The sequence below is a fragment of the Drosophila miranda genome, chromosome 4 (genome assembly GCF_003369915.1).
Source record: "Drosophila miranda strain MSH22 chromosome 4, D.miranda_PacBio2.1, whole genome shotgun sequence".
NCBI lineage: Eukaryota > Metazoa > Arthropoda > Insecta > Diptera > Drosophilidae > Drosophila > Drosophila miranda.
The window spans coordinates 23,346,268-23,371,462 of NC_046677.1; the positions used below are offsets into that span (position 1 = coordinate 23,346,268).

Sequence of the window (25,195 nt, forward strand, 5' to 3'; positions counted from 1 at the left end):
AAACGGTAAATCGTAAGGAAGGCAACGTAAGATGACACTGAGAAAAATCTCGTAGTGAATTCTTCGACAGCAAACGTACAAAAAAAACGTATTTGCCTTTTTTACACCACACTTCAGCAATCTTCTTCAACACGAATAACCCCTTAACCTCGTTACTCTAATGATGCTCCCCTTTAGCACCTGATCTCTGATCTCATCCAATTCACATGACCAATAAGTGCCAATCAAAAAGCCGAATCTAAACAAAAACCAATTCCATGGAAGCCCACAAGTCCATGTACGCAGTTCATGGCAGATCTCTCTGCTCAGCTGCTGGTACACACAATGTTTTACATATAAACAAATTTCCACAGCCACTTTGGAGCATGAGATTCTGTGCGAAAAGTGTTTGGGAGATTAGGCAGAGAGGCAGGGGTGGCAGCGGGAGGACCAGGCGATGACAGCCGAAAGAGTGCGTTCCGAATAGGAAGCAGCGTTCGCTCCCAGAGAGCGAGGAGTCTTGGCTAAATATAACACAAAGAATCTCTGAGCAATATTTTTTAATATTAAAAGAAAACTCATGTCGATGGAAGGGGGTTGGGGCTACTAGTGCTGGTGCTGGTGACTCGCAAAGGTGCGCTGCGCTGATGGTTTCTCGGCGCTTTTCCAATGTGAGGGTCGCTCCTCGGCTCTCAGTTGAGTTTTCGCACGCGCCGCGTACGAACACGGATGAAACAGATTCGCAGCGGCACGCTCCAATGGGCAGCCCCTGGCATTCCCCTCAGACGACGATGACGCACTGCGTCGGCCTCTGCCTCTGTCTGCTGTTGCTCTTGTCACACGTGAGGGCATCAGCAGCAGCAGCAGCTGACGATGAGATGTCTTCCGCCTACGGGTCCACTTCCACTTGCGTCATTCGCGCCACGCTCTACATGACGCCGGCATGGGATCGCAGCGACCAAGATTTTGGTCTGCCCCTGGACATTGATTGCTCTGGAAACAACACGCTGGAGGTACTAGCTGCATTCGACCTTGGCGCCCAGCGGGTGGCCGGCAAGAGTCATGTCCTACTGGACGGAGCCCACACGCCGCCACTCGGTGTCGCCAGCTATGGCCTGGAGTATCTGGATAATTGTCCCCATCTGCAGAGCTTGGAGATCGAGCGATTCGTTGGGGACTCCACCCTCAGGCTAGGCTGCGGTGGTCCCATTCTAAACAAGATGACAGCCGTGTTCATTAAGAATAATGAGCTGGGCACGCTCAGTGGCAATAGCTTCGAGCAGTTGCCGCATTTGAGTCGTCTTCAGATTCAGGGCAACTCCCTGAGGTTCATGGAACCACTGCTGGGCTGTGGGAAACTCCAGGAACTTACTATCAGGGAGGAGGAGCATTTGGTCTTGAGAGATGGTGACATCATTGAACAGCTGCCGAATCTAGAAAGACTTCGCCTTAGTCGCCTCAAGATGATTGAAGCAAAATTCTTTAATTTATTGCCCGAGAATCTCACAGAACTCGTTGTGGAGAAGACACCGATTGAAGACAAGAGCTTTGTCCTGGCCAATGGAACCTCTCATCTGATCAATGTGACCATTGTCGATTGCCATCTGAACAGCTTTGGCCTTGAACCATACGGGAATCGGAGCATACTCCACTTGAACCTGAGTGGCAATGCCTTGACCTCATTGGAACTGGGGGAAAGTTGCCTCATATCGCTGGATCTCAGCAGGAATCAATTGGGTAACCTAACCAGCGGCTGGTTCAGCAGTCTGACGAAACTCAAAGAGCTGCTTTTGCAGGAGAACCTTATTCACACGCTCTCTCTGGTGCAGTTGCTCCGGATCGCCCCACAAACCATCCAACATATCGATCTGAGATCAAATCACTTGATGACTTTAAAAGATTTGGACGCCCGAATGGAGCAGCCGTCAATGCAGCTGCGTATATTTATCGATGGCAATCCTTGGAGCTGCCAGTGGCTGCTCAATTTCTCGCACACCCAGCCGCAGATGTTCCGGCTCTTGCAGTACTCCAAGTATATTTCGCACATCAATGTGAATGGATTGAGCTGCAGTCCCCAGGAGCCACCCACAGAAGGGCCTGCGAAGCGAGAGCGAGCGCCTGGGAGGATTATGCATGTGATCCTCAATAACTCCTTCGTTCCGGTGCCGCATCCTAACACGAATGTCTCCAGCTTCACAGTGTTGTATGGCAATCCCGTGGAACTGCATCGCAGCCAACGTTCGGGGGCCCTCGTCATTGTCTTCATGCTGCCCTTGGGGATAGCCCTGCTCTTCCTGCTGCTCTACCTATATCTGCACTGCGAGCGACTCTTCCACATGTCCTATTACATATCGGGACTGTCGTGCTTTGGCGATGGCAAGTCCTCCAGCCAGCCTCGCTTCGTGGATCATGTGGATATTGTGCGTTATCCCATAGCCAATGGCAGTGGTGCTGCTCCCCTGGATTTGGAGCCCGCTCTGGCCGATGGCTATGAGACGCCGGTGAGCGGTGGTGCCTCTATTTGCAACTGCACGGGCCATAGAGATTCCTCCTGCTCGCGCACGCATCATGTGACGTACGAGTCACTGCCCACGGAGCTGCCTTATCAACTGTACTCCGAGATCACGGAGCTGGCGGAAAATGGAGACGGAACGAAAGAGATTCCGAAAGGCTGCGCCCCTACAGCGCCCATCTACGACCACCTGTCGTTTGGGGAGGAAGGGAAACAGGAGGTTGAACTAAGGGACAATTCGTAGGGGTCGTTTATATTTCCCTGCTCTATTCTGTTGCTTTCTTACTTGTTTTTTTGTGCTTGTTTTGACTAAGTTCGTGTCTAGATGTAAGGTCTAATTAAAGTTTCTTATTAAATGTGATGCCGTCACTTCATTGGCTGCCTGGAGCCGATGACAATGCGTCTGATGATGTTCGGGCTCTTAATCGTCGGCTTAATGTCTTGGCCTCCAGCGCCAGCTGTCTTCGGCTTCTCATTCTCCTTGGCGTCGGGCATTAGCTGCCCCACGGGACTCAGATTGTGTACAACAGGTGAGCTGCCGCTGAACTGGACCATCTTGTGGCTATCCTCGGCAAATATCTCTCGCTTTTTGGTCAGGATGGAGCGTACATTTATGTTCGTTGTGCCCTGCATGGCAGGCTGTACCGATGGCTGCGCGTTGCTCCTCACGGGTGTTCCCTTTCGCAGTGGTTTGGCCGGGGTCATGGTGCCGTCTTCGATCTCGATTTTGTTCGGTGGAGAAGAGTCGATGTACTCCACATCGCTGTCATAATCCTGGTCCATGAGCTGCTTTTGTTTCAGCGGAGTTCCTTTCCGGCCTTTGGACTTGGCTTTTTCTTGTTCTGCCTCTTGTTTGCCCATCAACATTTCATTGGACTTAACCTTGATGACGCCCAAACGGGGTTTGATTGGAGTGCCCTTCATCACTGGTTTTACTGCATTGTCAATTGATTGGTCATTATCTTCATCCTCCGCCTCTTCGCTGGACTCTTCCTGCGGTGTTTGATCTTCGCATTCCGTTTTGAGGCGACTCTTGATGGGAGTTCCCTTCATCAGCGGCTTGGCTGCTTCCACGGATTTCTCTTCGCGCTTGACTTTTATCCCTCCTGCACGCGCCTTGACTGGAGTGCCCTTCTTGACGGGCTTGAGTGTCTCTATTGCCGGGGATTTATCTGTAACTTCCTTCTTTAATATGACTGTCGTGTTCTTCGTGACCTCCAGTTCTTTGCATTCAGGATTGGGCACCAACTGTATGGGTGTCTGTACCTCACGTACAGCAGCCGTCTCCTGCTTGACGCACAGTAAGCCTGTAAGCTCGGCTGGTTGAGCCTCTCTCTCCTTCGCCTCAGCTTCCTTGACTACAGTCTCCGTTAGTCTCCTAGGGGCTGGGATTTCTGTGACTGTAGCCACACTGACAATGCGTGGTAAGGCGGCCTTCAGTTCGGCCTCCTTGATGTTGAACTCCATAGCTTGGACGTGCTTGAAGGCAATCTTGTGCTCTGTCAGCAGATTTTCACGATCAATCAGCACGCAGCGAGATTTCAGAGACTCAAATCGCCAACTGGAAGTGACGGGAGTAGCAGAGATTTAAATAGAAATCGTTTTGAAGGGGTACGCCGTTACTTACCGCGCCATCTCCTTCTGCACAGAGCGCATCTGCTCGTCCAGGGCGGCCTTTTGGATGCGCATGCTATGCAGTTGCGCCTTTTGCTCGTCCGTTTCGCGTCTAAATGGATGAATGGGGATGTGAGGATAACTACCTAACTAGAGAACAGAGCCTGCCTCATAGCAAGAGGCTTAGCAAGTGATTGCTAAGCGATGCTAGCACACTGTCGATACGATTGGGCAACACATACTTGCAGAATTCCAGCATGGAGTCCAGCCAGGTCACGTTCTTCTCGCTGGCCACCTCGCGCAGCCGCTCCTGGGACACATTCAGCTGCTGCTCCAGGGTCTCGTTCTGCCTCATCAGCTGGCGGATACGTTCGTTGAGCTTATCTGTGGGAAATAGTGAACGAATCATATTCATTTCATTCAGGGAAATCTCCTGGGTAATGCTTACTCTGATAGGTCTTGTCGGCACTGCAAAAGATGGTGCTGCAAGCCTGTAGCTCTCTGTGCATGGCAACGTTCTCCCGCTTGAGGCGACGTATCTCGAACTCGCTCTCCGTGAAGGTCTTCTTCATGTCTAGATAGCTCTTCTTCTGGGCAGCCAGCAGCTGCTTCATCACCTGCCGCTGGTCGTCCACCTCCGCAAACAGAGAGTTTCCCTTGGGCTCTGAAATACATCAATATTAGGGGCCATCCTCAAAAAGAAGAGCGTCTTGTAACTACCATTGGTTTGGGGCGCACTGGTTAGCTGGAAGATCTTGGCATTGGCATCCACCACCTCCTCCTGGGCGACATACAGCTGCTGCTCCTTCTCCTCCAGTTCGCTGCGCTTGCACTGCAAGTTCTGCTCCAGGCAGCTCACCTGATCCTGCAGACATTCGATGGTTTTCTAAGGGGAAAATCCAATCTATCAAAGGCTGTCTCTATTAATGCTTATGTGTCTGAGACCTACATCCTTTTCAGCCACTTCCAAGATGTGTTTCACACTGAACTCTTCATGTTCCGCCAGTTTCTGCAGCAGCTCAGAGTTCTCCTTCTCCAAGGCATGGAAGCGCAGCTGACATTTTTCATGGGCATCTTTTGACGTCGAGTTGGCCGCCAGTCCACGCTCCGCAGCCGCCAGTTGGTTTCGCAGTGCACTCGCTGCCTCCGCTTTGGCATCATAGTCCTGCTGGAGAGTGTCGTGATCCACTTGCAGGCTCTTGAACTTACGCCGCAGCTCTTCCAACTCCTGCACCTCTACACCGGGACGATCTTCCGGCGGTTGCGAGCCCAATTGTTCGAGTTCTTGGGTCAAGTAGGCCTCGGCCGCTAGCGCCGTGTCCAGATTTCGTTTCAGTTCGTATATGCGCTGGGCATCGTTTTCGGTCTGGGTTTTCAGCTTCTGATGACCCTCGTGCAGGATCTTGTACTCCTCGATAATATCGTCTAAGCTTAAAGCGTGCAGATCCAAATTAATGCTCATACTTTCGGCATCAAATTTAATTTGTTTGAAAAATGTGGCAAAAAGATGCTAGTGATGGGATACAAATATACCGTAAATATACTGACGAGTTCCAGTTCTATTTTACATATTCCTCGTTTTTGATATTCCGTGGAATATTACTAGCTATATAGAACATTTAGCCATGCCCACATAGTTTTATACGATTGATGAATGAATTTTCTACAAGATTAATTACTTTTAAGTACTTGCATGTATTGTTGTATGGAATTTAGGTACATAATCTAAAAGTATGGAATGGGACTCAAAGAGAGCCTTACGCGATTCATCTTCGGCTATCGATACTATCGACTGGATATGAGTGCTGCGCGTAAACATTTTATGTGCTGTTAAGCGCAGCTGTGGCTCCCAGATAGGCGCAATATTTAAACTTTGTTCTACAAAATATCGAATTTATCCGCAAGATAACAATTAACAGTTCTAATCAGAGTTAAATATTTTCCAACAGTTTACATTTCTTAAATTTCTGTTAATTCACACGGCACTTTCACTATGTTTGCCTCCCTGGTTACCATGGAAACTTTCCTACGTTTCAAAACAAATATTTTTCATTTCCATTAAAGTATTACTCAGGAAAGTTTTATACCACATTTAACAGCCATAATGCAGCAAGATGATGGACCGGAAAAAACTCAACAGCTGCAGAGCTTCCAATCGGATGACTTGTTGGAAAAACTGAAATTACTCAACTACGAAAAACATTTGCTTAAAGAGTTCAAGCTGAAGCCCCTGTCGCGGTTCTACTTTGTGAAGGCCACCAATCCGGGGGAGCAGTTCTACATGTTCACCCTGATCTGCTGGTGGCTCTGCAAGAAGCTCGGCAAGGACATGGAGCGACCCCAGGAATACGATGATCCGAATACGGTCGCTGCTAACATCATTCAAATGCTGGAAGAGATCGTAAGTTGACGGAAAGGCGAAGGAGTATCCCTTTCGTAAACGTTGCTTCTTAGCAGGATGTCCCTGTGGACTTTCCGCCCAATAAACTGATTCGTGGTGCAGGACCCATCTGCCTCAATGTCCTGGACATACTCTCTACGCAGGCCTGCAAAGTGGCCAAAGTGGGATATCAGCGTGTTCAGAAAATGCAAGAGGAGGAGTTCCTGGGTGACTATCTGGAGGACAATGCCGAAATCATACTGGAAAAGCTAGAGGACGAACAGAACGCCGCCGGCCTCAGTGACGACAGCGACCTGGAGCTGGAGGTCCACAATTTCAGACAACTAAACTGGCTAAATCGCCCCCAGAAGAAGTCCATCGGTGATGTGGCCCTCGACGAGCAGGCCCAAGATCTTGACGCCCGTCTCAGCGACCATCAGGAGTGGCGCCTCGAACTCGAGCGCGTGCTGCCGCATCTAAAGGTCTTCGTAAAGGCGGACGCTCGCGATTGGCGCACCCACCTCACCCAGATGGATGCATTCAAGACCAGCATAAACGAGTCCTCGGAGACCACACAGGCGCAGCTGAAGAAGCTGCACAGCGAGTTCACCTTCAGCCTGGAGAAGGTGGAGAGCCGCGAGAAGCATCTGAACAACGAGCTGCAGCCCCTGATCCAACAGTTCAAGGAGCTCTCCATTGAGCTATCCACCATCCAGTATGCGCAAAACCAGGTGCAGGCGGACTCTGAGAAGCAGTTGGCGCAGTTGAATGAGGTGATGCTGGAGCAGGAGCTCAAGAAGGAGGAAATGGAACGACGCGGCCAGGTCATGTCCGATGGAAGTGAGTATGGAATAGCTTTTGAGTTTTGTAGAAGGGCAATCAGAATATCGTGAAATACCTGCTGAATATAGTCAAAAAACGACAAATGAAGATCGAAATATATTTCGATATTGCTATATTAGTATACAAATGATTAGTACCCTGAGAATTGATTTGAGCTGAAGAATTGAATCTTTTAATTTAATTTCATAGAAATTGATTCGATTAGCTGTCAAATATCTTATAAAAAATGGCATAAAATCCAATCTTGTAACGAATATCTTACCATAAATTGTATAAAAGAGTATCATAGGATATCAAAGGGTACCATACTGAATATCGGAATGAATCTGTTCAAGCAAACATACCTTATTTCACACATCTACTTTTCACACTGCTGCAATCTGCTCCGATCTCTTGCGCTCGATAAGAGTTCCACTATTTGCGATCCATGATTCTGAATCACAGCTCTAATACCCCCGGTGTAAACCGCCCACGATGCATACTAATCCCACTTTCATTCCAGGCTCCGTGCAGCAGATCAAGAAATCGATCGTCAAACTAAAGGAGGACATTGCGCAACTGAATCTGGAGGTGGCCCTCCTGGTGCATGCCCACGATCAGGAAACAGTGGTGCGCCAGACCCAGAGCCAGGCCGGTGACCAGGCAAACAACTGATAAAATGATAATGCGGCTGCTTAGCGTACTCTAACCATACAATCCATACAGTCCATACTTTCCTTACACAAAAAACCCCGTCCTGGAGCCTGGCTTAGGTATTTTTCACACCTTGGGAATGGGTGTGTGCGGCGCTGCTCTCGTTTACGTTCGATCTGGCCAGCGATTAGTGATCCATTGTAGGAGAGAGAGAGAGAGAGAGAGAGAGAGAGATAGAGAGTGGTAGAGGGGGTGGGACCACCAGCGATGCACCGCCCGAGAATCGTTCGGGGACTGTGTTTAATTTGATTGCCGCGCGCTGATAAGTATCGTAATTGGTTGCAAAGGCCAATAGGGCGGTCAATTATCACCTCTTTGTTATCTGCTCCTTCAACAAATATACGCATGCGCATGCGCGCGAGATCCTTTACGATCAAAGATAACGGTGAGGTGAGAGTGAGCAAGGGAGAGCTAGTTGTTGCACTATCGTCCATTGCGCACGTACTACTTGACAGAGAACCGCCGCCGCCGCCGCTGTCGAGAGCCTTGGAAACCCGGAATCCAGAAGGGAAGGTGTTGCCTGCCCCGCACGCGCATCCTTTGTTTGCCCACTCGCACTGATAAGCCGCCTGTATGGACACAGTGTGTACAGTGGGACTGGGACACTGTGTACAGTGTGTACAGTGGGATGCTTAAAGAGTGTGGGGTTTGGCCCGCAACTTGTTGTGATTTTCGCTGCGGCCTGCCAGAGGTAGGTGCTAAAAGGTTTTTCCCTAAACGGCAACACACAAATGGGAAAACAAGCGGAGGTTACAGGATTTTCCCAGCCTAAATAAAAAATTGTATTTCGATACAGTGAAAGCTTCCTTGAAGTGAAACAAGAGGATCCTGGCTAACCGTTGTCATCTGCAAAAGCAGGATTTTCCAACATTCTGGGATCCAGTCTTGAAAGATCAGGAATTAATGCATGAAAACCACTCGTAGAAATCCAGTTGATATTATTCCTAACTTAACTCTCTGGAGCTCTCTCTCTGTCCCTCCTCAAAATAGAGCAGACATCTCTCTTCCTCTTCTTTCCACTCCATCTTTCTCTCTTTTACATAAATTGCATTATTATTAGGCTTATTTGATATGCGCCGACGACGAAGCCAAAAACAAAACGCTGCAGAGAAATTGCGAAAAGCTCAAACACAGCAACAAAACAGCAACAGAAGAAGAGAAAGAGGAAGAAGGAAGAGGAGGAAGAGGAGGTGGAACGTCAGCAAACTGGCTGCCTGCTGCTGCTGGCAAAAAGCCTCAGCGAAACGACTACTGTTCATTTCCCACGGTAGGATTCGGATGCCATTCCACTGAGTGGAACGTGGAACGAGTGGCTGGGACTTCGGCTCCAAGCTTCGGCTCGTCTGAGAGTTCCAAGCTTCGGGAGCACTTGGTGGGAGGCAGGCAGCTGCTGCTCTCGATGTTGTTGTTGGGCGACCAGAGCGAGTGCTTTGCCGAAGAGTTTCATTTGCTCATTGTTTACGGGCGGGGGGGTAGGGTAGGAGATGGGGTATGGGGAACAAAAAGATAAACCTGTTGCCCGATTTCGACTTTACTTTGAATGAACAGAAATATGTTGTGCCCTAAAGCATTTTGTGGGCATAAATCGTGAGGGGGATCGATCTCTCTCTCTCTCTTTTTTCTGTATGGGTCTGCTTGTCTCCCTCTCTCAATCCGAATCTCTCTCCTTTTCTCTTCCGTGCTCTCCTTCCTTCAGCCTCTTTGTGCGAGTGAATAAGCGCTTGTCTCTAATCCTCTAAAGCCAGGCGCCACCTACTCCCCAGAGATTCCTTACTTCCTTCTTCTCTTCCCCCCTCGACTCTTTGTAATTTCTCAATAAAAATGAAAAAACTAATAAATTTTGCCTAAACAGAGGGGCAGGGACGGTATGGGTGCACAGCGGGGTGGCTACTGGAAGCACGACATACCCCAAAAACAAAAACAAAAAGGAACCAGAAAAAGAACGAATATTATTTGTTTTGTCATATATTGTATGCAAAAGATCCAATAATTTATGGTCTAATATACAAAGAGAAAAAGTTTCGGTTTGAAAGGATAGAAACTTCGACGCGTTCATTCATGACCGAATAGGAATGAGCGCAAGAAGCAGGAGAAGAGGAGAGGAAAAAAGAATTAGAAATCAAAGAAGCAGCAAAAGAGAGTTGATATGGTCAGAAAAACTAGCAGAAGATCAGACTAAAGAAGAACCAAACACAAAAGACGATCATCGCAAGGAAAGAACCACAAAGAAACAGACAAATTCATTGAAAACTTCCAAGTTTTTCGATTGGGATCCCAAGTCCAAGAACGATTCTGATCCCGACTTGAAGCCGATCTTGGTGTGGGATACCGGGGATCATTGTCAACATTTTGACCGCTCGCTGGGCCCGTAATCATCGGTCTATCCCACCAACCCCAATCCCAATCGCAATCCCCACTCGAACAGAATGAATGACGCCGCCGCCAACATCGATTTAAATGCAAATCAATGTAATAAAACATTTTTCGGTCTCGTATTCGGTATTCGGTGTCTCATGGGATACCCTCTACTATTAATTCCGAATTGAAGTCGATGTTTCTGGTTTGACAGAGAGACACCCACGCGGGCGACACCTCACCTCATCTCTCTCTCAAATGGAATGGAACGGAAGTTCATGTGGCGCTTAGGACACCACCAAAGAACCAAGTCGATCGTAAATCAGTTCGAATCAAAGTGAAAACTCTTTCAAAAGATGTGGGCTGGTAATTTTTATAGAAGGGCGATTGTCTTCCCATGAAAATAGGACAATTTACAGGTTTTTAAACACAAAAGAGAGGATGGGGATGGCAGAGTTGGAGGTTATGCCATATAGTAATCTAGAAGACATGGGTTGACACCTTTTCAGATAAATTGTTCAGCGATAAGTGTTATGGGAGCCGGGGTACGTTGGTTAGTTTTTGATGGGGATGCTTAAGAATGAATGAAAACAAGTGCAAAAGGGATTATGTGTTAAATGAGATGTTTAACGTACGGGGTATCTCAGGACTCTTAAAGTATACTTTTGATGAAAATTGTAATGAACACTGGTCTCATATTACGGCCAGCACCTTTATCTGCAATAAATGTACACAAAAAGAGAGAAATCTGCACTAAAAACAAATCCACACCAAGTTATACGATCGTAACTCTGCTCCCAATAGAGTTATCATTCGAAAAATTCACCCAATGAACAGCTACAGCTTCTCCCCTGTCATTCGACTCTAAAAGCTTTTGCCACACACTTTGCCTACTTCTTTATGGCGAATTAATGACCGAAAAAAACGAACAAGAATTCCAAATAAACCATAAATTTTATTAATTTCTATGGCTGCTGCCGCACAAAAAAGAGCTGTGTGTGTGTTTCGTATATCTGAACAATAGCGTCGATTCATAGAGTTCTGCAGAAACACTACCGAACCACACCGAACCGCACCCAATTATAATAAAAAAAAGCAAAACAAAAAAAACTAAAAACGAGCAACAGCGATCGAAAGCCAGTCGTCAGTCGGTGGAGAGTGGAAAAACCATTTGCTGCTCCCACAGAAGTGACAACAAATTTAAAATTTACGAAATAAAAATTAAAATTAAATAAAAAATACAAACAAAAACCAACTGAAAAGGCGAACACAATGGATATCTAAAAACTGAAACTGAAAACCGAACGGACAGGAAATTAGCATACAAACTGAAGATCGAAACTGCATATCAAATGAGGGATTCGATTCGATTCGATCAATCGAATGCGAATGGACGGTGTTCAGGTTTCGGGGCAGTTCATTCAGCTGCGAGTTCATTGATAGATCGTTCGGTTGCTCGGTCGGTTCCTAGCTCCGACTAACTGTTAAAATAGAAACATCATCCAACGAATTTACGAGCCAGCGTACCATAATTCAAATTTATGTATAAACCAAGTCTCCAAGTCTGGGCCCAAGTGTGGGCCAAAATAAATCAAGTCACGACACTGAGAAAGACCTCTTCTGTTGGCTTCGAATGATTTTCCAGTACACCTTGAATGAGAGAACTCCGGCTAAATGACAACTGAGACAACTACCGTGTGCCAAATGAAGATGGAGGCCCAGATCCAAGAGCCAGGACTCGTCATCATCATCGGGTATCATCATCTCCAACTGTTGACAACGCCTTACTGCGGTGGCTGCGGTCCAGTTTCATTATTATTAACCAAAATATAAAAAAATCCCAAACAAAAAGATCAGAGCCCATTGAACGCCCACGTCTTTAGCATTTGCTTGGTGGTGCTTCTTCAACAGATTCGCACTTACACAGACAGAAAAAGTATGGTAACAAATGGGTGTAAATGTTGTATCACGCAGGGTCTATGTACATTTATAATCTTAATTTTGTTTTTTATCCTTTTATGAGCAAAACCAATTTTAGGCATCACATTTCCCATCAATATCGAGTATAATTTCTTTCCGTGTATTCGCACATATATTTATTATAATTTTTTTTGCATCTGTCTGCTGTCTGCTTTCGGTTTGGCTGGCTGCTCCTCTAAAATTTATGTGACCGCATCGCTGCCGTATGAATTTTTAATTTTTCACCAATCTTTTTGTTGGTGTTTTTGTTGTGCCATTGCCTGTTGCCTGCCTGATTTTGTTTGCCTTTTTAATTTAGGCAATTAATGAAATTTAATACTTTTTTGTGCACTGTCTGTGTCTGTGTCTGCTGGGGCTGTAGATTGTCTTCTTTGAGGTTGATTTGGTCATTGAGAAAGTTGTGGCAAGTCATTTGAATCATTAGAAGGGTAGTCCATTTGAATGGGTTTTAAAGGGTCTTTGAGAGGGCATTTGATAGACGGATGATGGATAGCAGTTCAAATGGGTTAAAAGAACATTGGAAAGACTTTTGAGGTGACTCAAAAGGAAAAGAAAACTGATGGGGGGGCCTTGAAGAGCCATGTAGAATATTTCAGATGATAGTTTCAAATATTTTGTGAATCGAGTTCCTCTTATTATACCATATACACATCTTTGATATTTTTAATATATTTTTTTCACCCTCGAAGTCTTCAAGCTGATTTTTCATTTCTGATTTTTTTTTGTGGAGCTTTATCTGTGGACGTTTCATAATTAGTTTCGCCTCCATAAGGAAGCTCCTCACAATTGTCGGAGCGTCTCCTTTAGGAGACGAGACTCGTGATTGCCCATTTAAAATATGCAAATTTGACACAAAAACAAAAGCAAAACCAAAAAAATGAAGCCATCAAATGGAGTTGGAGCTCCATTGAATACCCCGCCAACAGATTGCACTTAAAAATGCCCAAAAACGGAGAGTGAGATACAATGAGATGGAGGGGCCAGTGAGACAGAGATAATTTGTTAAACTTTATTGATGCTTGGATGTCGAAAAGCGAAAACTTAATTAAAAAATTGGCCAGCAAATCCTTTTTTGGCGAAACACTTGATTAAAAACAGCAAAAAGAGCCCCAAAAACAAACAGATGTAAAAAATTAATGAAATATTTTTGTGAATGAGAGATTCCATTGAGAAATCACTGCGAAAGAGGAGACGGGGCAGAGCAAGGGGGAGAATCTATATCTATAGAAAGATAAAGACAAACAGACAATCTACAAAAGAGGCCACACACAGGGCAAAAGGCGGCAAAAGCCAAAAGGAACGAAAAGTTTCCCACACATATGAACAAAATGGAGCTGAAAGCAGAAGAAGAACAGCCAAAAGAGAGACAGACAGATAGAGAGAAAGAGACAGGGAAAGAAAGAAACTGCGTAATACGGTTGCGCTGCTCTCTTGACAGGCTTCAGAGCGCCGCCCAAAGCGCCACAAAATAGGACACGCCCACCAGACACTAAGTGAAAGAAAGTTTGCAGAGAGAGCAGAAAGAGAGCTGGCTACCGTTGCGATGAGAGAGAGGGAGAGTGCTAAAGCCATTAAAAGCTCTCACCTTTCTCTCATTAAGGCGCTGTGCTTAATTGAAATGTTGCCTTACTTAAACCTAATTAACAGTCAAATCATGTAACGCCCCAGAAAACACTCAACGGAGAGCGTGGCACAAGCGGCACAGACACGCTTTCTCACTCGGTCGGCACTCGCTCTTGAGCTCAATCGCTGGACCCAACCAATCAGCAGTCGCACTCAAAACTTGTTTTACGCTCAGAGGCGGTAAGGTTAGAGCGGGACAGAGCCAGTGCACATACAGCCGAGAGAGCGGGAGGGAGAGTGAGAGTGAGCAACAAAAAATAACAAAAAAATAAGGTAAAAAAATACAAAAAGCTACAACCCATCAAGCCTGAAGTTTCGATCGTAACTTTGCAGTTGACTCTCGCGCACAGAAGCGTTCGGAAGTGAAATATATTTTATTAATAATATTACCGTCGTGGCAACCGAGGTCTCTCTTGCTACAAAGGCTATACGGTGCAAGCGATCTGTGGAATATATATAGTACAATATCAATAAGAAATATCTGGAAAGAGCAGAGCAGGAGCTATATAGAACGACGTAGCATAGGTAAGCGCACCGCCATTTTGTTGCTCTTAGAATTGTAGCCATTTTGTGGCTACTGTTTTGTGACCGTTACCCCTTTTTCGAAAGAGAGCTTCCTCTCTTACGCACGCATACAACTACAATACTAAAACCCGAAGATTGGAGCCCTGCGCGAGAGCGAGACGGCTTAAGTGTTGCGCATGCGCAGTAGCACGAAGTTTTTTTTTTGTTTCTTCTTTTACCCGAACCCGCTTTGGGACTACTGGTATTTTATGCTCTGACTCACTCGCTCCGACAGAGACAGAGACAGAGCGATTGTTGCTGCTGCTGCTTCTGCTTCTGCGTCGCCTTCCTCACTTGCCAGCAGCGACGCTGGCAGCGACGTCAGCAGACAGCAGCAGGCAGCAGCAAGCAGCAGCAGCAGCAACAGCGGTGACTACTATTTCTTTCAGTTATTCATTCATTCATTCAACTTTGTGCCGCGCAGTGCGTAGTTCCCTCAGTTCCTTCGCGAGTACGAGCACCTCCCGAAAGAGATCAGCCATCAGCCAGGCCAGCGATCTATCTATCCCCAAGACAGATCAGATCCCATAGAAATACCACAACATCGATAAGTACGTGACTCTCGTACGAGCAAAGCCCCGACACAGCCACGACACAGACGGATTCCAGCAGCCGTCGCGTAATTCCAGTTTCCAGTTTCCACAACATTCCATTCCACCCGTTTGTTTCCCAGCAGCAGCACCGCAGAACAGCATCGTAACATTTCCGCTCTCTCCCATTGGGTAAGTTTTATTCTCGAATTTCAATTCCAGTAGCAATGGCGCTCGTTCTTGTTCTGCCACTTGCTTGCCCCTTCCTTTGCCGCATGCCCCGTCTTCACTTGTTGCTTCGGCTACCAGTTTTACGCTCTTTCATTGGACAGCCACGTAATGTGGGTGCGTGTGACTCTCTCTCTACCTCTCTCTCTCGCTCTCTCTCTTTGGGAATGTGTGTGCGTGACGGAGATAGAGCTGCTGGTCTAATGCTAATATGGCGTGCGTGTGGCAAATGGAGCTTTTTTCGGTGCCTTGCCTTGTGTCTGTGTGTGTGTGTGTGTGAAAGTGTCGCCATTTGCCAAAATGGCGGATTGCAAATCGAACATTTCCCTATTGGATTCTATGAGATTAAAAATAAACCACAAATTGTACAATTCGGAAGATACATTTTTACAAAAACTTCTATTCAAGGGGAGAAAATAAAGATGAACCAAATTTCATCATTACTGATATTGTAGAATACCTATTGGGATTGATAATTTTCTTTAATATTCCCCATCTACTTATTGGATTAAAGTTATAAAACTAACACTTTTGAATCTTGGAAACTCATCTTTAAGTAAAAGACACATTTTTCCTAGGAGAGAAAAGTCTGTCATTCTTTTAGCAGGATGCTTAAAAACCTTATAAAGATTTCTAAAAACTCAAATATATTTTTACAATTTCTAGAAATTTTTTACAATTTAATATCAGAAATATTCCATAAGGACTCCAAATGAAAAAGCTTTTATCATTTTGGGAAAATATCTTTATGATTTTTGACCAGATTCATCCAAAAATCGTTTCTGTATCCACTTGAGATATATTTCAAACAAAAAAAAGTTCACGATCTATAAGAAAATTTTGAATTTTTGATGGGAACCCTAAGTACTTCATCGGTCAGCCCAAACAATATTCCTCTTTAATAGGTCATAACAAAACGTAATAGTTTCAGATGCATCTATACAAGTTCTTAGTTTTATATATTAGATTTTTATTTTTATTATTTTTATTTTATTAACCATAAAATTCCAATCTGCAACTCGCAAAAAACATACATATCAACCAAAAGCCGTCGGCAATTGGTCAAATCAAAAGCTTCCCCATTGAAAGCTTGGCCAACAGATGAGTCAGTCTGAAACGAGGCAAACTTCTTGTGGCTTAGCACAAGGTCTAGCCTAGAGAAGAAGGTTAATCACAGAAGGCAACACACCACCAGCCAAAGCGAATCATCGCCAGGAATGTTGAACGATGATCTGTTCATCATCGACAAACAGACTTGGCCAAATTTCCAGATGGTGAGTCATAGGTTTGAAAGCCATTAAGTTGTCGCCTTTCGTTGGATTATGAAATACCAATGAGTGTCGAGTCGAATGGCTCGAACAGTTGTTGAAAAGTTTCCAGAACTAAGAGGGACATTTTTTTGTGACTTTTCCTGAATAGTTCGTTTACGAGCATATTTCATTCTTTTCCCATTTCTTCCTTGACTTTCAACCTTCTGGTTTTCTGGCCTTCTGCCTGGTGTGTGTGTGACCTCGTCTAGACCACACGCTGTGCCTCATCAATTAGAGTCTAATTAGCTAAACGATTACTGTAAATGGACATCAGCTGGCACCTAATCTTCCTTGACTTTGACCGACTGTCATATCGTCTTAAAGATATGAGATGTGAGATCCATAAGAAATCAACTTTCTTTACCATTCTTCCCCGTTTTTTTGGCGAGAAGAGCAGATGAGTGAGAACCAGAGATCCATCCAGAGATCCTTCTTCCTTTGTCTGTTGCGGTATGTTGTTTGGGGTCATCTTTTCTTGTGTGTTGCATTCACCTTTTGTTCTACTTGAAGTGCACTGCCACATATCCTAATTGTTTCCACTGGCAACATATTGGTTCTGCTCTCCATCCATCCCTCTTTTCTTCGGTGACGGTGTGGGTGTTTTTCCCGAGAATTCTGTGCCATTAGCACAATTAGATTCGTATCAAATGTGTGTTTCGGTGCCTTTTGTCTCTTTATTGTCATCTCTCCCTGCGTTGTATTTTTTATTTTTTTTTCACTTTTCGGTTGTAATTTTTAATGGCACCTTGCCAACTCACTGTCCGCCTCCAAAAAAGAGAGAAGTGTTTTATGAAAGGGATCACAGGAGAAGTGTGGTAATCGCTTTTGACCATGTCTCTCGGTCGGTCCTTCGACGTGTGTGTCACTCTGGTTATCGTTCGTACCGCTACGTTCGTACATTTATCTCATCTCTGACTCTGGTACCGGCTCTGGTTCTGGCTCTGGTTCTGTCGGGGTGTTAAACTGTAACTCTGTCTGTGGGTTCGTGGAAGGCGCTGTTCCAGTCGCACTTACTTTGCACTTCTTCCCATCACAGATATGGAATAATCTCTCTCTATCTCTCTCTTTCGCTTGCATGCCATTTTTATTTGGTTCTCCTGCTCTTTCCCTGCTGCAAATCTAATTTCACGCAGCATTAACGCCTTTCGCATGCCCTTCACTGGGACTCGGGACTCGGGATGTGTCGGAGGCAGAGTCAGGATCACGCTGTGTGAACCATCTTTTGAGCAAAGGTCTCTCTCCTATCACTCTATCTCTCTCTCTCTCTGAAAGATTGTCTGAGTGTACACAACACTAATTATTTTCAGTGCGGATTAATGGGATTATCTTTGCGTTGGACAACAGTTTATTATACAATATTTGGGCAGTTCTTTTGGCCGGATCCGATCTGTGGGTGTTCGTTTTGTGGCCTCTGTACCTCTACGGCTAAGCGGATTCGCAGTTGCCAAATACTAACAGTTGGAGATCGCCTCGTCGTCAGCTGCTGACGTCTGAAGGTGCCAAGAAACGCCCATTGGGTTTTAAGATGGTTTTTGGCAAGATTGTGTGATGGTTTACCAAGACTGTTTGGCTGGATTTTCAACAGATTATGATGATCTGAAAACAGCATTTGGTCTGTGCTAAAAAGAGCAATTCTTGGTTCTTTCTGAGATATATGTATGTAGTTCCCAAGTTACATGAGCTAGGATATGTGCAAGGTTAGTCCAACGCACATATGATACATTCTTTGATTTTCTTAATATTTAAAAAGCTTTCGTTGGTTGTTTTCCTACATCTTTTTGAAGGTCTAGTTCCCGAGGTGCTTTTAGAAGAGACTCTTCTTGTCTTTTAGACAAGGAGTGACATTTTTCTGGGTTACTGTTAATCTTTATTCTTTAGCTATTTTTTGATCATTAAAAGTTATGTATATAGTTGGGATAGTCCCAAAACCCTAGGTGATGATCTGAACCCTAATCCAAACGCACTTAACCTTCGATTTGCCTTCAATTGTGAGCTCAAATTTCGCTCAGTTGACTTTCTACAGCACTGTCCCCTCATTCGCTGTCATCTTCAACTACAGATAATTCCATCCATCGTCATCTGCGACTTAGCCACTCATCCAAATGACCAAATAGAGTGCTTAACCCCCAGCCGCAACCCGTGGCTAATGCTGCTCCACTTAAGCCCACGCTGAAACCCAGCCAGAGACGACGGAGCCAAAGTAAAGCATAGCCAAAGTCGAAGCCACATCCAAATCCAAATCCAAATCCGAGACCAAAGCAACAGAGTCAAAGAATCCATATCGAATGGATGGCCTTATGCAGGCGCCCTGTGTCGCATGATTAACGGCGTTAAAATGCCAATGTGACGCCACATTGTGTACACAAATTAACATTGGAGGAGTCGCAGAGAGTTCCCCAAGAGAGACTGGGGACCGAAACGGAGACGGAGACAGACATGACCAATGCGATCAGCGACCCAGCAGCCATGGACCCAACCGGGTACGGGTACGGGGACAGGGACAGGGACGGAGACGGAGACCTGGACCTCTTCCACCAACACAAACAAAGATCCAGAGAGTCAGGAAAGTCAGTGTTATAATTTGAATATGTTTAGTGGGCATTAATGTTATAATGACAATAACTACGTACCGTCTGCGGCCGGTGCAGCACCCGCTGTGACGTTTGGCTTTTGTTGTCAACGTTAGCTCCCCTAACCGAACCCAATCCCGATCCCGGTCCCGATCCCGAATCGGGAACCCGTTCCCATACCCAAAAAGTGCTCCAGCTGCGAGCTGAATGCACCATAACATATAAATAAATATCGAAATCGGGCCTTGCCGAGACGCTTGTCGCTACCAGTCAGCGCTGCCTTTTGTTTCGCACAGAAATTCCCGAATTCGAATCCGAATCCCAAAACCCCAAGCGAATGAAAAGGCAAAGACATACTAAATCTGAGAAATATATATCCTAAAAAGAACAAAAACTGCCATCCAGCGGCGCCGAAATGACAAAAATAAAATTACATAAAAAATAACAGTTGTTAACTACCGCGAGGACACGGACGATCGAGAAATCGCAAAGGAGAAGCGTTGGGCATAAATATCATTCGGTTTCGCAAGGCGCCAATTAAAAATAAACTTGTTACAGCGCCACCTTAATGAAGTGGCCAAGAACAGGGCGTATTTGGCAACTGTACTTGGCTATAACGCGACGGGGGAGTAGCCCCAATGGGGTGAATTATTGTTATGACTCAGTTTCATAAGAAATGCCAAGAACTGACCAAGTGAACTCGGTTGTCCATCGATGAAATTGTGCCAAAATATGTATACTAAGTGGAGTAGATAATGTTTTTTTTTCGACAATTGTTTCATCAAGACTACCACATTTAATCCTATTTTATACTGTCGGAACTCGGCTCTCGCTCATGAAAACTCCATCAAAATTGGTACGCAAAACAGTCACTGCCTTAAATTCGAAAATGTAAGGGTTTTATTATGATCTAAGCCCTTTATGGTGCACTTTCCAATAAGAACTCGGTTGTTCTCTGGGAAATTTCTATAAAAATTGGTATACTTGCCTTCTATGATATTGTGCTTACATACATATGTGAGAATCATCTCTCGCAAACTCATATGTTGACTTTCTCTTGAGGAAACTCTCTGAATATTGGTATATTGTGGCGTAAAGTTCTTGTATTTAAATATACTTTCATTATCATGGAGGTTCATGTTATCTGATAGTTTCAGCCTCGAAAATCTGATTGCTCTACAGCTAATTGAACAATTGTGTTTGCGGAAGTAAAGTACAGTGCAGTACATTACCCTAACCGAACCGAGCCGGGCCGGGCCGGGCCGAAAGACGACACTGTATAAAGCACTACACAGAGACAACGGTGAACAATCGATGGGTGTCGTTGAAGACAAATTATTATATGGCCCGTCGAAGGTTACCATCCGAGACTTGGGCATGGATATGGTGTATGGGGCATGGAGGGAATGGTATGAGTGTGGGGCATCTGTGGTGATTTGTAAATGTCAACACCGAGCTTCAGCCACGGATTTGGCTGCTGGTTGGTTAATGAGTCATTTTAAATTTTCATGTTGCGTGAGCACCGCTGCGAAGCGGACACAGACAACTTGTCGGATGGAATATACAATATACAATATGTGTATATGTATATTTTTGCTGTCTGAATTTATTGGCACATAAAAGTTGTCGCAGGCGTTGCTAACTTTATATTTTTGTCTCTGTTTTTTAGGTGTTTGCCTTAAAGTGCGCCATAAACCAAAAAGTCAACAGCAGCAGCAGCAGTAAGGCCCACCCAAAACGCCCACAATACCATAGGGAGAAATCACAGATAGAGCAGCGGCAGCAGCAGCAGAAAAAAAAATAAGATAGTTGGACAGAAGCATCGTTGCCGCATTTCACCAGGAAAAAACCAACCAACTGGCAACACTCACCGCAATCAACGGTGTTATCTGGGTATCTGGCGAGAGATAGCGATTAAACGAAAGAGAGTGTACACCGAGCAAAAGCTCCCCCAAACACACAACACACAACACACGGCAACTCCCCCACTGACAGACAGAGAGAGAGCGAGAGAGAGAACGAGCAAGCAAGTCCCCCATTTGTTGGTTGGGAAAGAGAGCGAGTCGGAGAGAAAGAGAGCCCAGGGCACAGAGCACAGAGAGAGAGAGCAGTGAGTACAGTGAGTGTATACTCCGCCGAAAAAGCCACCGAAAAGCCCCCGAGGGAGAAGCCGCGCACATACCGCCCGTCAAAATGTTTGCTGTAATGCGAATCGACAACGATGACTGCCGGTCGGACTTCCGTCGCAAGATGCGTCCGAAGTGCGAGTTCATTTGCAAGTACTGCCAGCGGCGTTTCACCAAGCCATACAACCTGATGATCCACGAGCGCACCCACAAATCGCCGGAGATCACATACTCGTGCGAGGTCTGCGGCAAGTACTTCAAGCAGCGTGATAATCTTCGCCAGCACAGGTGAGTCTTAACATCCTACCCTACCCGCTGACCTGACCTGACCTGACCCCTTAGACCTTACAATTCAAACGCATACAAGTCAGGGTTGTGCATTGGGGTTGTATATACATACACACACACACACAAATAGTACATGCCTGGTATATCTAAGGTTTAAGTGCACGGATCAGAATCCCTTCTTTTCGGTGTTGGTCAAGAACAAACAAGCATTCGTAATATATCCACAGTTATATAGGTGGAAACCTAGGTGTATTCATCATTATAATGTATATTCACAGATATAGACAGAATACCAGACATATCTACTATATTCATTGCTAGTGGGAATCACTTTCATGGGAAAACGTTTTGCCTTAGGCAGATTATTCATAGCTCAGGTTCTATTACTGGATATAAAAAACCCTCAAATGTTTAGAATTAAGTGTGAAAAGAAATAAATTTGTGATATGGCATATAAGATAGATATACCAGAGCTATTTATAGCCGCCAGGGAAAAGCACTTTGATAAAGAAACGTTTTGCACAGGCAGATTATTCATATATGAAGTTCTAAAGCTAGATATATGTAGTAATGTATGAAGAAGGAATGTATGTACATATGTAGTAATCACCTTTCAATGAGCGTAATTCTCTTTAATTGCGAAATAGCTGAATACCGAAGAAAAAAGATTAAAAAAGTATCAAATGTTAATGAGAACTATGATTTAATTATTAAAAATCATTTCTAACTATTATAATGGATCATAAATTAATGAATAATATGTTTAAAATGTGTGGAGAAAAGAACCATTTATGTTGGGACAACAGGTCAGAAGTCTTTACATAGTCTCTCTTGGTCTCTTTGGCATATATGTATTAGTGTAAATATAGTATAAAAACCTTTTGGTATCGGTTGAATGGAAAATTTCAACCCTTAAACCCACATATTTCTTTATCAAATGCTTCCAATAGGAAATACCAATTTTGGTAGAACTTTAATCTAACAATCCGATAAATTATTGAGGACATAAGCCATAAAATTGAGGTAGTTTCCGGACAAAAGCTCTAGAATTATACAAAAAGCTTACACGCATACATATATACAACCTCACACACCCACACACATACACCTAACCAACCATAAAAGAACCGAAATCGCAATTCCATTTTGGGGGTAGACAGAAAAGCACCGAATCGCTTTGTTAATATATCATTAATATTGTAATTTGTTCTATTCACTGAATTATCGCACAACCTTCTGCCACATCACGAATTATTCTCTATATTTTTCTTGTTTTCTCTCTCTCTTCTATTTGTAGATGTAGTCAGTGTGTTTGGCGATAAGCTAAAATACCATATATATACATACAATATATATATATAAATATATATATATAAAAAAACCGCACATACAGAGAAATATATAAAGTAAACCCGATATCTAAGCACCGCAGCACCAACAACAGCACGCAATATCACAGCTATATCTTATATATATATACTATATATCCATTTGAATGGGATCTGAACAGCAAAACGAAGCAACAGCCGCAAAAGTAAAGGCAAAAGCCACAGCTACAGCTACAACAAGCACACACACACCGCCTTCTTCATGCACCACTCAAAAAAATTAAATAAAAAACTCTAAGAATAAGTCCAACACAAGCCACAGCATCGTGTACTATAATGAATGAATGGATGGCTAGATTGGGTGTTGGTTTTATCTATTTCGATTTTTTTTTGGTTTCTTTGGTCTCTTCAATGCACTTGCCACGCCCCCCACATCCATCAACAAAAAACATTCACAAAATGTTGCGCAGGCGCAGCACCACCAACACCAACAGCAACAGCAACAACAATAGCAGCCACAACAGAACAGAACAGAAAAGAAGCAACAAAATTCTCTTCAAAATATTTGCAGAAATCTACACAAGGACACCTGTGGGCGTGGTGGTTATGGGAGGTAAAAGAAACCACTAAAGGAATCAGTGGAACATTTATTCCTAGCAACAATAACCGATAGAGCTTTCGCTTAAGCAACATTAAACAAGCAATATAATCACTCGATCCAGCAGTATTCGGGGATGATCGAACATCCCCTAAAGGATCCAACAGGATCCAAGCAGGATATTCCTATACAGCATCATTAACCGCTAAAGCAACAATAACCGATACAGCAACGCCCAGTAGGAGTAACCGATACAACAACAGCAACAGCAACAACCGGAAGGAAACAACACTTAACCGCTTGATCAGAACTACATACACATACACTCCAGCAACATGTTGCAAGAAGCTTTCTCCAGTGTGGCTTATGTTGCCAACGAAAGTGCAATTAAGCTTGAGCTTCTTGCGCTTTCAGTACTAACAAAAGCCACACTCACAGAGGGTTTAAAATCCCTTAGCAACATTTAGACATACATATAAACGACAATCAGCTGCAATTCTCTTGCCTTAAAAATTGAACATTTACGCCCTGCCCCCCTCGCTATATTTTTATGAATAACGAAATTAATTAAAACTTAATAATAATACAACAACAAAAAACACACAAACACCCCCCTTAAATCATAAGTATTTTTATTTTAAAATGAAAAATGAAAATAAAACACGTTGAAAATGTATTACATAAAATTAATAATAATATTAATAAAAAACAATAAAAAACATTATCAAATATATATTACGATATGCAATTGTTTTGTTTAAGTTTAAATTTTAAATGAATAAAAATGAGACAAAATTTGCACAAAAAAAATCACGAAAACAAAACAAAAATTTCAACAAAAAATTACCCCGAAATTGTTTTTGTTCTTTTTATTTCTTTTTGTAAGTGCCCGGCAATAAGATTGTACATGTTTTTTCCGCTATTTATACAATTTAAATATATTATAAAAAAAAAATAAAATAATTATAAAATGCAGACAGTGTAAAATTCTAGAAATTTTCTGTTTTATTTACCAATAAATCAGCTAAAAAATAAACGCAATTAATGTACTTATATGCATAGAGAGAGACAGCAAAACAATAAGTTAATAAATAAACATATTTATACAATTAAAAGAAAACAAAAAAAGCCTTAAATTATGCATTTTTCTATGATTTTATGAGTGAGTAACAATCTTCTTGGGTTAAAGATCAGGTTTCACTTCGCTTGGGGGCATCTCTTCTGCTGTCATGAGACTCTCTCGCCTAAGTCGATTGCTTTGCCTCTTCCAAAAGTGATTTTTAAGTAGGGTGCGCACCAAAGTAGTACTTTTATTTAAGTAGCCACTGCTTCTCTATTTGCATCATGCGGCGAGAAGATTTCTGTACTTATTGGCATGTATGATAAAAGAATTTTTGGGCAAGGCACCACCCTAATTTAGTGCACCTTGCGTCGGCCTGCAAAAGCTGCACTTCTTTCATTTCATTTCCTCTCCTCTTATTCTTCTTCTTATTGTCGCTCTGTGTTTTGCATGGTTTTTGCATGTAAGCAAAAAACCAAGAGAATGGAGGTAGCTTGTGGCTCGCTCTCTCTCTCTCTCTCTTCACTCTTGAGCATTTAAGCTAATTGTTGGTTTTGTAATACGAGGTGGAATTAATTTGATGCGCAGTTGATTGATGGTAGAACAAAATAAGA

General features: G+C 43.9%; 4 protein-coding genes across 7 annotated transcripts; 3 read left to right on the plus strand and 1 right to left on the minus strand.

Annotated features, from left to right (window-relative positions):
- Positions 1-595: 595 nt before the first annotated feature.
- On the plus strand, positions 596-2,883 carry LOC108162795. Its single transcript, XM_017297697.2, has one exon. The coding sequence runs from the start codon at positions 627-629 to the stop codon at positions 2,733-2,735; it is 2,109 nt and encodes a 702-aa protein (XP_017153186.1). The 5' UTR covers positions 596-626; the 3' UTR covers positions 2,736-2,883.
- On the minus strand, positions 2,719-5,618 carry LOC108162794 (protein Spindly). The gene is made up of 6 exons (XM_017297696.2): positions 5,055-5,618; positions 4,826-4,991; positions 4,554-4,769; positions 4,348-4,489; positions 4,119-4,217; positions 2,719-4,052 (listed from the first exon to the last, which is right to left on the minus strand). Exons 1-6 carry the CDS (start codon positions 5,565-5,567, stop codon positions 2,858-2,860), a joined length of 2,331 nt encoding a protein of 776 aa, XP_017153185.1. The 5' UTR covers positions 5,568-5,618; the 3' UTR covers positions 2,719-2,857.
- LOC108161402 (intraflagellar transport protein 57 homolog) lies at positions 5,553-9,480 on the plus strand. Of its 3 annotated transcripts, none has more exons than XM_033393747.1 (4): positions 5,553-5,639; positions 6,205-6,506; positions 6,560-7,325; positions 7,831-9,480. In XM_033393747.1, exons 1-4 carry the CDS (start codon positions 5,600-5,602, stop codon positions 7,980-7,982), a joined length of 1,260 nt encoding a protein of 419 aa, XP_033249638.1. In that variant the 5' UTR covers positions 5,553-5,599; the 3' UTR covers positions 7,983-9,480. The 3 variants fall into 3 exon arrangements, with proteins under 3 accessions (XP_033249638.1, XP_017151140.2, XP_017151141.1); XM_017295651.2 differs by having other exon boundaries at positions 6,563-7,325; XM_017295652.2 differs by lacking the exon at positions 5,553-5,639 and having other exon boundaries at positions 6,108-6,506.
- Positions 9,481-14,329: 4,849 nt separating this feature from the next.
- On the plus strand, positions 14,330-23,607 carry LOC108163710 (protein drumstick). Of its 2 annotated transcripts, none has more exons than XM_017299156.2 (3): positions 14,330-14,504; positions 20,851-21,595; positions 22,893-23,607. In XM_017299156.2, the coding sequence occupies exons 2-3, from the start codon at positions 21,375-21,377 to the stop codon at positions 22,915-22,917; spliced, it is 246 nt and encodes an 81-aa protein (XP_017154645.1). In that variant the 5' UTR covers positions 14,330-14,504; positions 20,851-21,374; the 3' UTR covers positions 22,918-23,607. The 2 variants fall into 2 exon arrangements, with proteins under 2 accessions (XP_017154645.1, XP_017154643.1); XM_017299154.2 differs by lacking the exon at positions 14,330-14,504 and adding an exon at positions 14,935-15,265.
- Positions 23,608-25,195: the final 1,588 nt, after the last annotated feature.

Bases quoted from the DNA above. Each gene is read 5' to 3' on its own strand.
- LOC108162795 (XM_017297697.2), top strand. From the start codon at position 627: ATGGTTTCTCGGCGCTTTTCCAATGTGAGGGTCGCTCCTCGGCTCTCA.
- LOC108162794 (XM_017297696.2), bottom strand. From the start codon at position 5,567: ATGAGCATTAATTTGGATCTGCACGCTTTAAGCTTAGACGATATTATC. The intron at 4,490-4,553 runs GTAAGCATTACC...TATTTCCCACAG, and splicing joins TGCCGACAAGACCTATCAGA to ATAAGCTCAACGAACGTATC. The intron at 4,218-4,347 runs GTATGTGTTGCC...TCATCCATTTAG, and splicing joins TCCATGCTGGAATTCTGCAA to ACGCGAAACGGACGAGCAAA.
- LOC108161402 (XM_033393747.1), top strand. From the start codon at position 5,600: ATGTGGCAAAAAGATGCTAGTGATGGGATACAAATATACC. The intron at 6,507-6,559 runs GTAAGTTGACGG...GTTGCTTCTTAG, and splicing joins TTCAAATGCTGGAAGAGATC to CAGGATGTCCCTGTGGACTT. The intron at 7,326-7,830 runs GTGAGTATGGAA...CTTTCATTCCAG, and splicing joins CCAGGTCATGTCCGATGGAA to GCTCCGTGCAGCAGATCAAG.
- LOC108163710 (XM_017299156.2), top strand. From the start codon at position 21,375: ATGTTTGCTGTAATGCGAATCGACAACGATGACTGCCGGTCGGACTTC. The intron at 21,596-22,892 runs GTGAGTCTTAAC...TTCTATTTGTAG, and splicing joins GATAATCTTCGCCAGCACAG to ATGTAGTCAGTGTGTTTGGC.